The 12,779-nt window shown below is 41.0% G+C and overlaps 2 protein-coding genes across 2 annotated transcripts in view; both read right to left on the bottom strand.

Annotated features, from left to right (window-relative positions):
* r3hdm1 (R3H domain containing 1) overlaps positions 1-12,779 on the bottom strand; it is a 367,959-nt gene that overhangs the window by 312,793 nt on the left and 42,387 nt on the right. The window lies entirely within an intron of this gene.
* Positions 1,547-7,621, bottom strand: clic5a (chloride intracellular channel 5a). Its single transcript, XM_072379561.1, has 6 exons — positions 7,539-7,621; positions 4,795-4,904; positions 2,368-2,493; positions 2,179-2,285; positions 1,923-2,098; positions 1,547-1,837 (listed from the first exon to the last, which is right to left on the bottom strand). Exons 1-6 carry the CDS (start codon positions 7,593-7,595, stop codon positions 1,673-1,675), a joined length of 741 nt encoding a protein of 246 aa, XP_072235662.1. The 5' UTR covers positions 7,596-7,621; the 3' UTR covers positions 1,547-1,672.

The following is a 12,779-nucleotide window of genomic DNA, read 5'->3' as shown; positions in this document are numbered from 1 at the left end:
GCTAAAGGTGGACGTGAGCTTGATTCCCACTCAGACGGACGGTGATGCAGCATCTCAGAAGTCTACAAACCCGACAATACATCAGTAAAACCCAAAACTACTTTGGCTGAAACACATTCTTCACAATAACAATGTGGGAACAGAACGTGGAATTCATAGGTGGAAGAAACAGGGGACGGGTAAGATAATCAAACCCCACTTTATGCATCAGAGCGACATTTTTAAGAGAGAAAAGGGAATAATACTTTTAATAAAAATCACAAACGTTAGACGGACACGCAACCCTGTTTCCCAATGGAGATGGTATGAAATGATCTCTTCTTTTGATTCTCTGTCAGTGTTTAAGGACTGATTTAGTTTTAAAAGAGAGAGATCCTCTGTTTTCATTGAAAGATGATCTCAGTTTTGGTGCAGAAGGTGGTTTAGCTTTGTTGAAATCACCTGAAAAACACATAATCCGTATAAAACCTGTAAATGTAGCTCAGTGTCAATGGTGCTTGAGGTGATATGGACGTTACCTGTGGTATGAGTACTCATTTCAAAGTGTGAGGCGGGCCACGATAATTTAAATTTTCAATTGAGAGAAGGTGAGGAAGTAATACAGATAAATCCTGGTGGAATTTGACTGTTTTTCCAAAGTCATACACCTATAAATGGCTTCGAATTGACAATGTATGACAAAAACAAGTTTGAGTTTGGTGTCTTTTCTCCCTACATTTATTCTTTGGGGTCATTTACTGTCTCAGATACATCTCTCAGCATCACTTTTAAATGATGCTCCATCTTTTTCAGAATGAATGCAGCATTTTAATGGTTTTAACTTGACTTTGTGGATGTTTTTATGCAGTCCTACCTGAGGACTGCATGTTATTGCAGGAACGTAATTATGAAATACACTTTGTTTTTTGTTATTTTTTTAGCACATTATTAGCATTACATAGCCGTGCTCCTGTCCCAACTTCCTTGAAACACCTTGCTGGTAAGAAACTAAAAATTAGCTCATATTTTGGGGAGTTTTAATAAAGAGAAAAAGAACAGCTTTGCTTTAATTTCTGGTCGTCTTCTGTCAAATAATCCAGCTGTAATAGCAACAAACACTAACATATTTGGTTAGCTGTAGAAAGCTAGCAAATTAGGCTAACTGCCGTTATAAAAGCTGCCTGGAAATGTTGTTTGTAGCTGTATTTATATCATTTAAATAATTTAAATATCCCCAGAGACATCTTTAATAACCACTTGATGACTCCATACTTTAAATGATGCGATGCAAAAGGACTGAAACTGCATCTCTCAGAGAGAAGCTAAAAATTAGCTTGTTAGCTTTGCTAAAAACACTGTTAGTTGTTTTTTTTGTAGTGGGACCTTCTAAATGCTTGAATTTTTAAAAAAGCTCAGGCCTGATAAGCTGTGATTGTACAGATGCTGTTCTGGGTTTTAACATATTATTTTCATGAAAATGAAAGAAGTATAACCACCATAAACAGTTTTCAAGGTATCATTCATAAGCAGCTCAGAGCACCATTTAAACACCTGTCCCTTTTTTTTTGAGAAATATTTCCGGGTATTAGTGTTAAAAGTTACACATCATGCATGAAGAATGCATGTAACGTACTTTTAAAGTGTGAACTATTGGAAATCTAAAGGCTTTTTAGTGCTTCTTGCCATGATGCGATCATTTTCCCAGCCTCTTTGCTACGTCCTTGTAGGCCAGTTCGATTTCCACGTCAGCTGCACATGTGTTGGTGAATTCGTCTCTGATGTAGGCGTTGCCGAGGTAACGCCATATCCCTTTGAATTCAGATGGGATGTCGTAGTTTCTGTATTTCTTTGCAACAACCTGCCAGAAACGAGTGATTGGAAAGTTGTTGTCAAAGATCAAATGAACCCAACAGAGGGAAGGAAACCGCACCGGAGCTAGTTACCTTGACAACGTGAAGTTTGGGAAGAAGGTTGCAGTCAGCCAGCGTCAGTTCATCTCCGTCGAGGTATTTGCGGGTTGAAACGTCGTCACCTCTGTGGCCCTGAACCTCGTCAGGCAGCGGACTCATGAGGTACTCGTCCAGCTTAGCCAGGGCCTTGTTTAGAGTCTGCTCCAGTGCTTCAGCAAAAGATACAAGAGCTTCTGTTTGATATTCAAACCAGTGAAACTGAATTCTGTATGAAATGCAGCGCTCTCACCTCTATTTTTATCTGGTCTTGTGTTTTTGACATAAGCTGAGAACTTGGCAAATATGTCATTTCCTGCTGTGTTGGATTCATGGTTCTTTGCTGCAAGTTTTGGATACCTGGAGAAAAAAAATGTGTTTGCATTGGGTCAGGATGCTCGATCCCTTTCCTTCTGAGGGTGTTTGTGTGGGTGAGGCCTACTTTGGTGGAGCCAGCATCTCCTCCAGGTATTCCTCGATTTTGTTGACGTCAGTTAAAACCTCCCCCTGGAAGGTGAGGAAGGGCGGGTGTGTCCCTGGAGCCAGATTGTGGAGATCGGCTGGTTTCCTGATCAGAAATAAATAATAAATAGTTGTTTTTAAATGTTTCTATTACTTCTATATACTTTGTAAAGCCAAAGCATAATCTAAAGAACCTAACATTTAGTGATTTATCATATTTTACATGACATTAGTCATGTTTCCGTCCAAAAGTGATTCGAATCATTGGGAAATGCGCATTAAAAGTGATTCGAATCACGTGTTTCCATCAAAAGTACATTTAGTTTTAGTAAGAGTTTTCCGCAGGTTGGCTTGACAACCAGCCTGTAAACATTTCACCGGCTTCCCGACCCGGAGTTACCAGAGGGCAATGCGCATTAAAAGTGATTCGAATCATGTGTGTTTCCATCCAAAAGTACGGACTTTGGTGAAAACCACTAACTCGCGTGAGTTTTCCGCAGGTTGGCACGACAACCAGCCTGTTTTACCGGCTTCCCTACCCAGAGTGTATCACCATGGAGAGAGGACTTGAACCTTTATTAAGAATCGGGCATCGTGGTATCGGAGCTGTCAGCCCGGTTAGTCCTGGCGATTAGAGGAGCTCCATGAAGGCGGCAACAGGTGTTATTTGATGAGTCCCTGATGTTAGCTACAAAGAGCTCAATGGAACGGCTCTACTTGAATGCTCTTGCAAAGGCTTCTGTCCCAACTGGGTCCCTCCGTTGGTCCCAGGATTGTCGTCTAGCAGCTCCTACACCACGCCTAAGACAATCCAAACTCTGTTCATGTGTCGTCCCACGATGGTGGAATGAGCTACCGAGCGCTACCAGAACAGGGGCGTCCCTGTCTATCTTCAAGAAGCTCCTGAAAACCCAGCTCTTCAGAGAGCATCTCCTATCCAGCACTTACCTTGTACTTCCCTCCCCCCTCTATCTCTGCTCTTTATCTTTCTGCACTTCCTTCTATGCCTGCACCCTATCTCTACTCTGTCCCCTCTGACAGAGTCCGACTCCTGGGTTCCTTCTAGGTAGCTTATTGTTAGCTTTTATATAGCTTGTTATATCTTCATTTCTAAGTCTCTTTGGATAAAAGCGTCTGATAAATACAGAAACATTGATGCCCTTAACTGCCCAAGCGGAGATGGGTCTCCGCCGACGCCCTTATGTTTGGGAAAGAAGGCATCAAGGGCTTCTGGAGTGTCGTGGTGGGTGAAAGTCAGACTTGATCCGAACACAGCTGTTTCCATCCCTTTCGAATCAACCAAAAAGGCGGCACTAAAGATTTGTGTGAATCAGGGGATTTTAATTCGAATTATGGCGTTTCCATCATAATTTTCCGATGCAATACTCCTTGATGCGCATCTAAACCGGCTGATGGAAACGCACCTGATGTAGTAACAGACTGTAAATCCATTCACCTCATGCACCTGATGGCTTGTTTTACACAACCAGCCTGGAAGTCCTCTTCAGAAACTATTTCTGGATGTGCCAAAAAATATTCAGCAGGTGATTTGTCTCAACCAAACTTGTACCTTTCAGAGGAACCAAGCAGAACCAGAACCTTAAACCTGCTCATAGCTGCCACTGCAGGACACTGCTCGGTCAGCTTGGAGCGCGACATGCTGGATTTTCCCATGATTGTGGTTTTGACATTCTTATGAAAACTTACTGTGTCTTAAAATGAATAAATGTGTGTTTTTATATTTTCACATCAAGATTTTGAGGGTTAATTGAGTGGAATATCTGAGAAATAGGATGGTCCTGTTTTGCTTCCTTCTATGAGCTGAGATCACTCCATCTTTTGAGCACCACAAGCACCAGCTCTGACACTACAGACCCAATGTAAAGCTGGAAAACCGGAGCCAATTTTCTGCCCATTCACTCTGAAAATGAAACAAGGTGTCGTGTTCCAACAAGACTCGTATTTGGAGGGATGACCTTTGCCCTTTCTTGGCCCACCGGAGGTCCAGATGTGAACCTTGTAGAAACCTTGCTGGGCAGCAAATGCAAACCTGCTCTTAACAGACCTTTTTTAGAACCAGTTAATTCGATTTTAATGTTGAGTGAGGAGATTTGTTGTAGTTGTTGATGGAAGACACACTCACAATAGAGCATATCATCATTCTCCTTCTCCTCTACAAATGTGTTTTATCTGAAGAACAGCATGGTCTGTTTAACCAGGTTTTTAATCCTGTAACTCAGGGTGAGGCTGATGGACATTTTCACAGATTTCAAAGACCTTCAGTTGTGGATGTAAAGTGGTACAAGTGGACATCATTGTCCTGAAGGCTATTCCTACAACTGCCCCACTACTGCATCTAAAAGTCTAATGTAAAACATCAGAATCATGCGTATACACTTATTTTTACCTCTTTAAGTCAACTGTGGTGACATTGAAGACGACTCCTTTGAGCCACAGGATCATGAAGAGGCGCTGGGAGAAAGGACAGTTTCCGATGCTCTCCCCATCGCTTCCAGCCTGTAAACACACAAAGACACACACTCAAACATGGTGAAACACTGATACTGAACAGAAATACCAGGAGTCTGGGTACAAAACCGTACAAGCCGTATCCACTCATAGATGATGTGGAAGCAGAACAGACTCCAGGCGAACTGGTTACCGACAACCATCAAAGAATCAAACCACAGTTATTATAAAAAAGGATGTTTATGCATTTAACAGACGCTTTTATCCAAAGCGACTTACAGGTAGGCAGATAGGATAAGGGGGTCTTGCCTAAGGACCCCTACTGGAGACAGTACCTTTCATGGAGGGGATTTGAACCCACATCTCCCACATGAAAGATGGCAATCATACCACTATCCAGGAAATATCTCGTCTTTTTTTTAAGGAGCAGATTTAAGATTGTATCTGTGTGCATGTGCACGTTCCAGCACAGTGGGATGAATGTGTGTGTGTGCAAAGCTGCAACAGGACACTGTAATGCAATACTAAGTCCAACATGAATAATCCACACTGCCTCCATTAGCCGCCTCACTGCCCATTTGAACCTGTGGTTCCTACACTCTGCAGCAATGTGTATCAGTCATAGAAACCACATACAGCACGTCTCCATCCGCTGTCACACTCTCACTTTTTGTAACGTTTATTCACCTTGTTTTAAAAGTCTGACACTTCATTTATACAGTTCTCAAAGAAGCAAGTGGAATTTTATTTCATTTTTCTAAAACTTACAAACCAGATAAAGATTAATGATGCGCTGGTTGTGAAACTCTCAGCCGATACCTCTGTTAAAGATAATGATTTGACTGATGGTGTTGATTGTTTTTGTCATTTATTTTCCCTTCAAAGCCTGAGAGAAGGTGAAATATGGATTATAAGAATAACTGAAGACTGCCTGAACAGAACAAAAATGTATCAAAAAGCCTTTATTTCAAACCTTCAAGGTAAAAAGATAATTTTTATTTCAAAAGACCCTTTAGCCTGTTAAACCATTACAAACTCAGACTTTCCTTTTTTAGTTTCAGGCAAAGCAACACAACCCAAACAAAAGAGATAAATATCGAAGGTTGACATTAAGCTTCTTGTCACATCAGCCAATAAATCCATGCATCTCTGATATTTCTATGCAGCTATGGCTGCCATATGTAAGCAAATTAGTAAAGCTGTCAAAGTTGCATTACCGTGAGGAATAGACGTTCTAAAATCAGTTCAACAAGAACTACTTGCTCATACAACAGCATTATGCAGCCTGAATTCAAAATTATCTACAAAAGTTTGTGAAAAACACTTAAAAACACAAAAAAAAGTCTATCTGGCTTAGCTTTGCAAACAGTGTAGAGACAGGGCAGATGGCATGTGTGATTTTCTGTTAATAGCCCTTTCAATTTAAACATTTTATTATAATAAATCAGCTTGAACGTGTAATTCAAGTCAGATTTTCTGTTAATAGCCCTTTCAATTTAAACATTTTATTATAATAAATCAGCTTGAACGTGTAATTTAAGTCAGATTTTCTGTTAATAACCCTTTCAATTTAAACATTTTATTATAATAAATCAGCTTGAACGTGTAATTCAAGTCAGATTTTCTGTTAATAGCCCTTTCAATTTAAACATTTTATTATAATATATCAGCTTGAACGTGTAATTCAAGTCAGATTTTCTGTTAATAGCCCTTTCAATTTAAACAGAAGTCAGAATTTATGAGGTTCCAAGTTAAAAGAAAATTATAATAAATCAGCTTGAACGTGTAATTTAAGTCAGATTTCCGACTCTAAAACATAGAGGAACTTAACTAGCTCTTATCCCCATATCCAACATGGCTGCCCTGAGCATAAAAGAGGGTGATGGATACACAGTTTATTAGAAAACCTGTAATTAGTTGTATTAGTTGCACACAAAATAGTGTCCATCCTCTATCAGTGAACACATTGCTGTGGTTTTATTCACAAAATGCAACCTTATGCTCTACTATTAGCCTATAATGCTAATTATTGCTAGTTTTGTCATTAAGTTCCAACTGAAACCCAGTTAGCACAATTGTGACGTCATTCCCAGCTCCAAGTCCCAACTTCGGAGGCTCTCTGGATCTGGCTGGGAACTCCCTCATCTTCTTTCTATCCATCTTTTTTAAATGACTGAACAAATTAGATTTAATACTTTAGTCACAAGCCGTCTTCTCTGTTAAAAAAAACTAATTTTCAGTTTTCATTGGCTATCTCCATTAAAACAACACAAGTTTTAACTGTTTTGGTCAGCCGACAAAGGCTAAAAGCTTGCACTTTAATACCCAAACACACACCAACGTACACTGGATCATAACCTTCGACTATTTAAAGCTGCTGCTCTCAATACTGAAAGGGCTCCAGTAATAATTCAGTAGAAGAGAGAAAGAGAAAGATTGTCAATGCACGTGGGTGTCAGGTTAACGAGTGGAAAATCAGCACCAACAACAACAACATGGCATGCACACGCTTAAAGGAGCCTTCCTCAAGACACAGTTCATTCACTTTAGTGGTTATAAAGTGTGTCTTTGAGGTCAAAAACTAAGAAAAGAAAGCCTGCAGTAAGCAGGGGGGTAGTTTTAAACTTTGGAGCTGGTTTAGAAGTGATGTACTCACACCAAAACACACACTGAATACTCCACCTTGACAAATAGTTCAATATCAGGGTCCTTGTCCTCCTCTGTCGCAGTATCCGTCATGGTCAAGAAGAACTCCCTTTGCTCCGGAGGTTCGATGCGCCTTTGGTGTTTTGGCCCGTGTGTTTTCAGCAGATTCTACTCCAGGTCCATTCGGTGCAGTCCCATAGCAGCTCTGTCAGGGTGTCAGCTGAGGACGGATTTGCCAGGGAGTGTAAGTGTGACAAGCAGAGAGAGAGTGTGTGTGGGGACCAAAGGCTTCAGCTGTGTTGAGCAAAAATAACCCCCTTTGGTGGGGCAGGGCAGGAAGAGGAGGCAGTAATGAAGTGAGAAAGAAATGTCACCAAGGGTGCTCTGCCCTTCCCACCTCTGACAGCTTTGACTGGTCACAAGCCGGTGACTTTGACTCACTGGGTGTCGTTGTCACCCTCTAAGACTCATCAGCACCCGTGGGTCCCGTGCCGTCTGTGTCTTAGAGGCATGGAGGCAGAATGCAATGTTTTTACTCGCAACCAAACGGAGAAAACACGCCTCACGTTTACTGTTTCATGAAAAAATGGGTTTTTATCTCACCGATATGTCAACTTTAGATTACTGTTTGAAAATGGTTTCACTGGGATGCTCCCTCCTTAGTAAGTCAGTCAGACATTAGTCTTACCTTTTTACCTGCCTCTATAATTCATCATGAGGTTGGTTTCTAAAATTCTGAAGGTTTCCACCTTTTAAAAGCCAATCGTTCTGACTCCTGTGTGGTTGTTTTTTATTTTGTCACGTTATGAAAGCCTCAAACTGCATGTATGCCGTTCCCTTCACTCGCCGTTGCCTGTCGGTCACTTTGTTGACATGCGTGTAAACAGCTGTTTCCTCGCTCTGATCCCCGAAGTATGGAAATCCGAAAGTGTTCAATAAATAAAGATACAGATCGTTATGAAACAGTGAGCGTAACATTTCTAAAGATGAGTGAACAAATGTTTGTTTAAATGTAAAAAATACTGTTGGTATGACATGTCAAGCGCTAACTGGTTGCCTGGCAACCAAGTAACGCAACGTATGAGATCGTTAAATCTGTCATATCTTAAACAGTTGTTTACATTTATGTAATTTAACAATGTTACTGAGTAACTTTCTGTGTTTTTATGTTTTTTTTGAGAATGAGAGATTTGAAAAGAAGTGAAATCGGTTCAAGTAAAGTTTCATGGAAGGAAAGTCCCGTTTTATTCTCGTTAGATATCTGCCAATAAATCATTCATCTGCGTTTCAGCAGCCTGCCAAGTTTACAGTTGTAAGTGCTCAACTTTTCCCTGAGTGTGATGCATATCTTTGCTTCTGTAAGTTTTCTTTGTCTTGTTTACTTTAGAAAACCAGCCTGACGAGCACATGTTTGTTTCTTTAAATGAAAAGTAACACCTTGCCCCTCACTTTGTTCAGTTCCCAAACCGAGACAACAAGGAGTCGTTGTGCTGTAAATTTCACCAACAACCGAAGGATGGAAGGAAAATGTGGCTCAGAGACGATCGCATCTCTTTATGAAGAAAAGAAGAAGTCTGTGGCTCCAGGCTGGTAAAAAGGAGGATTGTGGTTCCTAGAAATGTGTTTCTGACTGAGCAAGCTGTCACACATGTGACAAATATACACGCTGTGTTGGAAAACATGTTTATAGGAGCCTTAATTTCTCTAAAATAGGTTGATTAATTAACCTGGTTGTTGAGTTTAAATCTTGACATATTGTGACACTAAGACTTCCACATAAGGAGAGCATAAACAGTGTTAATCTGACTGTACTTCACCATTAAGCCAACAAAAATCTATATTTATCAAATAATTTGTTTACGGTTTCTCTAAATTTTTGTCTCCCACATGCAAGAAACTGTTAGTTTTCCATGAAGTGGCCCCCGCTGACCAGTCAAAGAAGGGGGAGCCTTAAAGAAACAGGAGCTAAAACCAAGTGTTTCAAAAAGAGGCGCGACAACAGTATGAGAAAAATAATGACTTTGGAACATTAAAGGGGAACTCTGGTATTTTTAAACCTTATTTCTGGCATGAAATACGTTCATCTACTCACCAAGAACAGTTTGGTGAAAGTCGGCGTCCTTCGGAAGATATTTAGATCCGTGTATATCCATATAACGGGAAAGAGCAGGGCATAGAAAATACAGCCTCTAAATATCTAAATAAGGCATTATCTGTCTTTATTTCACCAATACTTTAAGAAGAATGAATGAATGAACGTGTGCTATAGCTCTGTTAGCTCATAGCTGCTGTTATGTGGCTACTTGCAGCTATAGGAGGGCTAACGGAGGGATTTCTACACAGGCACTCTACTGGGACCACTTCATCCACACGCCCCCCTGCAGCACAGTTTATTCACTCCGTGCTCTGTGACAGTCGGCTAACTTCACACAGAGTTTGCTGCTGATAGTTTTGTGCAACATGGCAGAATATTTATCAGATATTGACGACGTGAACGACGACTTTGAGTAAAATGGACGTTCTTACCGAAGGGAATAAACTGTGCTGCAGGGGGGCGTGTGGATGAAGGGGTCCCAGTAGAGTGCCTGTGTAGAAATCCCTCCGTTAGCTCTCCTATAGCTGCAAGTAGCCACATAACAGCAGCTATGAGCTAACAGAGCTATAGCACACGTTCATTCATACATTCTTCTTAAAGTATTGGTGAAATAAAGACAGATAATGCCTTATTTAGAGGCTGCATCCTCTAAGCCCCGTTCACTCCGTTATATGGATCTCGAGTTATCTAAATATCTTCCGAAGGACGCCGACTTTCGCCAAAAATTACCGGAGTTCACCTTTAAAACATAGAAAGTTGGTCCAGCAGACCTAAAAAATAACATTGTTAACCAGTAAACAGCCTTTTGTGGCCTCAATTATACACAAGCAAAACTAGAATATTAGCTATAAAACTTAATATATATAAAATTATGTTAAATGAGCTAGATTTATCATCATATTAATGATGGAATCTATGAAGTCATAACAGCGAGCCTCCAAGGCTAATGTGATTCAGTTAAGCATGAACATAATTTGGAACGTCAACACTTGTATGTGGATGATTTTCTTTAATTAACAGCAGACTTTGGTCTCCATCAGTTATATTGCTGTTGTAGTTTCAAAGCATAAAATTTATGATCCCTGTGTACCCCTGAGCAGCTGGACTTTAGAGCAGAATGTGCCGATTATGAGATACTTTCATTTTATCTGTGAGTAGCTTTTAATACCAGATAGACGGATGAAGTGTAGAACAGAAATACTTTATTCATCCCATTTCTTTGCAGTATCTTGAAAGACTTTCCGGGAAGTGACACGCTTACAGACTCGGGTTCACATGGCCATGCGACAGGAACCCCCCCCCCCCCCCTGAACTGTCCCAGCTCTGAGTCAGAACATTCTTGCCGGCTCAACTTAACTTATATTTAGAAGAAGAGTAACCCTCCCCATTACACCAACACAGCATGCGTGCACACAAGCACGGGAATGAGTAAGCACGATGACACAATGAGGAAAGAGGCCCGAGCATTTTGACAGTAAATCCATCCATAGTTTCACACATTAGGAGAGATTTGTTTCCCACAGAAAGCTGAAAAGGTGTCTCAGTTTATGGGTTTTCATTTATGTGCAAACATTCACACCAGAAAAGCAGCTTGGATTTGTCAAATGTCAGCCCAGTTCTTCCTTACCTTAACAAAAAGTAAGACCGTGGGCTCCTCTGAGGCTGATGGCGATGATGAAGATGAAGATTTGCGGGTCGCGCTGCAACCGTCCACCACTACATCTGAAGACTCTCTGTCCCAGTTCAGCTCTTTGGTGCTCACCTTTACCTCTATCCTCTCTTCCTTCTCTTCTTCCTCCCCCCTGCTTGAATCCTCCTCTCTCTCAGCATGTGAAGAGGATGAGGAAGAGGAAGATGAACTGTTTCTTCTCGCTTCTCTGAGAGGATGGTTTGGGGGGAGTGAAGGGGGAGCGGGTATCCCTCCTATGCCAGATCCCGTGTTCTCGTACTCTGCTGTCAGATGCGAGGGCTCGAGGTACAGCGCCTCATATATACCAGACGACGGGTTCTCATAAGGGTTCTCTGGGTTCTCGTACACGTTCTCCTGAGAGGGATCCATCCTGGGTGAAGGAGTCAAACTGAACGTGTCAGGGTGCAAAGCAGAATGAATGTGAGAGTGGTTCCTTATCTGAAAGCTCTGCAGGACTTTGGACTTATAAAGGAAAAAAGAAGTGATTCATTTAGGAGAAAACAATTGAAGTACACCGCGTTTTATTGCTCTTATTGAGTGCCATATCCCATAGTTTGCATAAAGATGATTCACAACCTCCTGCACAGGGAATGACCGCCACGGGACCTTTTACACCAGTGTCGAGGGTTCTTTCTGCATCCATTTTACCCGAGACATCTGTGACAAATGCTGGTTTGACCTCATTAAGACATATTTCATGTGGAATCTTCCTCGACATGGCTGAAAACCATGAAGCAATACCAAAAAACAGAGAATATATAAGCCAAATCACCACAAACCTGCCCTAAAACTACACATTACAGCTGGTATTATATCAACACCGTCAGTGTTGATTTGTTTAAAGAAAGCATTTTGTGCAACATGGCAGGATATTTATCAGATTTTGACGATGTGGACGAAAACTTTGAGTAAGATGGACGTTCTTACCGGAGTGAATGCGCTGTGCTGCAGGGGGGCGTCTATGACGTCATCCCAGTAGATAAGTGTGTAGAAAGCCCTCTATAAGCCCCCCGATAGCTGCCAATAACAACAACACAGCAGCTATGAGCTAACAGAGCTATAGCACACGTTCATTCATTCATTCTTCTTAAAGTATTGGTGAAATAAAGACAGATAATGCCTTATTTAGAGGCTGCATCCTCTAAGCCCCTTTCACTCCGTTATATGGATCTCCAGTTATCTAAATATCTTCCGAAGGACGCCGACTTTCACCAAACTGTTCTCAGTGAGTAGATGAACGTATTTCATGCCAGAAATAAGGAATTGGTTTAAAAATATCGGAGTTCCCCTTTAATGTATGTTATTATGTGTCGCTGAAACTACTTTTATTTTAGTTTGTAAGACAGAAAAACATAAACCTCACTGGGTTTGAGAATTTTGAGTTGGTCTTTTGGTATTCTCATATTTCCTAAAGGCATATTTCCTTGTACAAATCCTGTATTTTAGATCCTGAATGGGACATATTCTCCATGTCTTTACGGACATGATTTAG

This window comes from Leuresthes tenuis, unplaced genomic scaffold (assembly GCF_036924035.1).
Source record: "Leuresthes tenuis unplaced genomic scaffold, fLeuTen1.0.hap1 SCAF_1, whole genome shotgun sequence".
Taxonomy (NCBI): Eukaryota; Metazoa; Chordata; class Actinopteri; order Atheriniformes; family Atherinopsidae; genus Leuresthes; species Leuresthes tenuis.
The sequence above is the reverse complement of the archived record's forward strand: the minus strand, read 5'-3'. Positions and strand labels throughout refer to the sequence as shown.

What these genes read in the sequence shown, in the direction of transcription:
- clic5a (XM_072379561.1), bottom strand. Translation starts at nt 7,595, where the DNA reads ATGACGGATACTGCGACAGAGGAGGACAAGGACCCTGATATTGAACTA. An exon ending in ACCACAGTTGACTTAAAGAG is followed by an intron (nt 2,494 to 4,794) that starts GTAAAAATAAGT and finishes ATTTCTGATCAG; the next exon opens with GAAACCAGCCGATCTCCACA. An exon ending in AAGACCAGATAAAAATAGAG is followed by an intron (nt 2,099 to 2,178) that starts GTGAGAGCGCTG and finishes CTTTTGCTGAAG; the next exon opens with CACTGGAGCAGACTCTAAAC.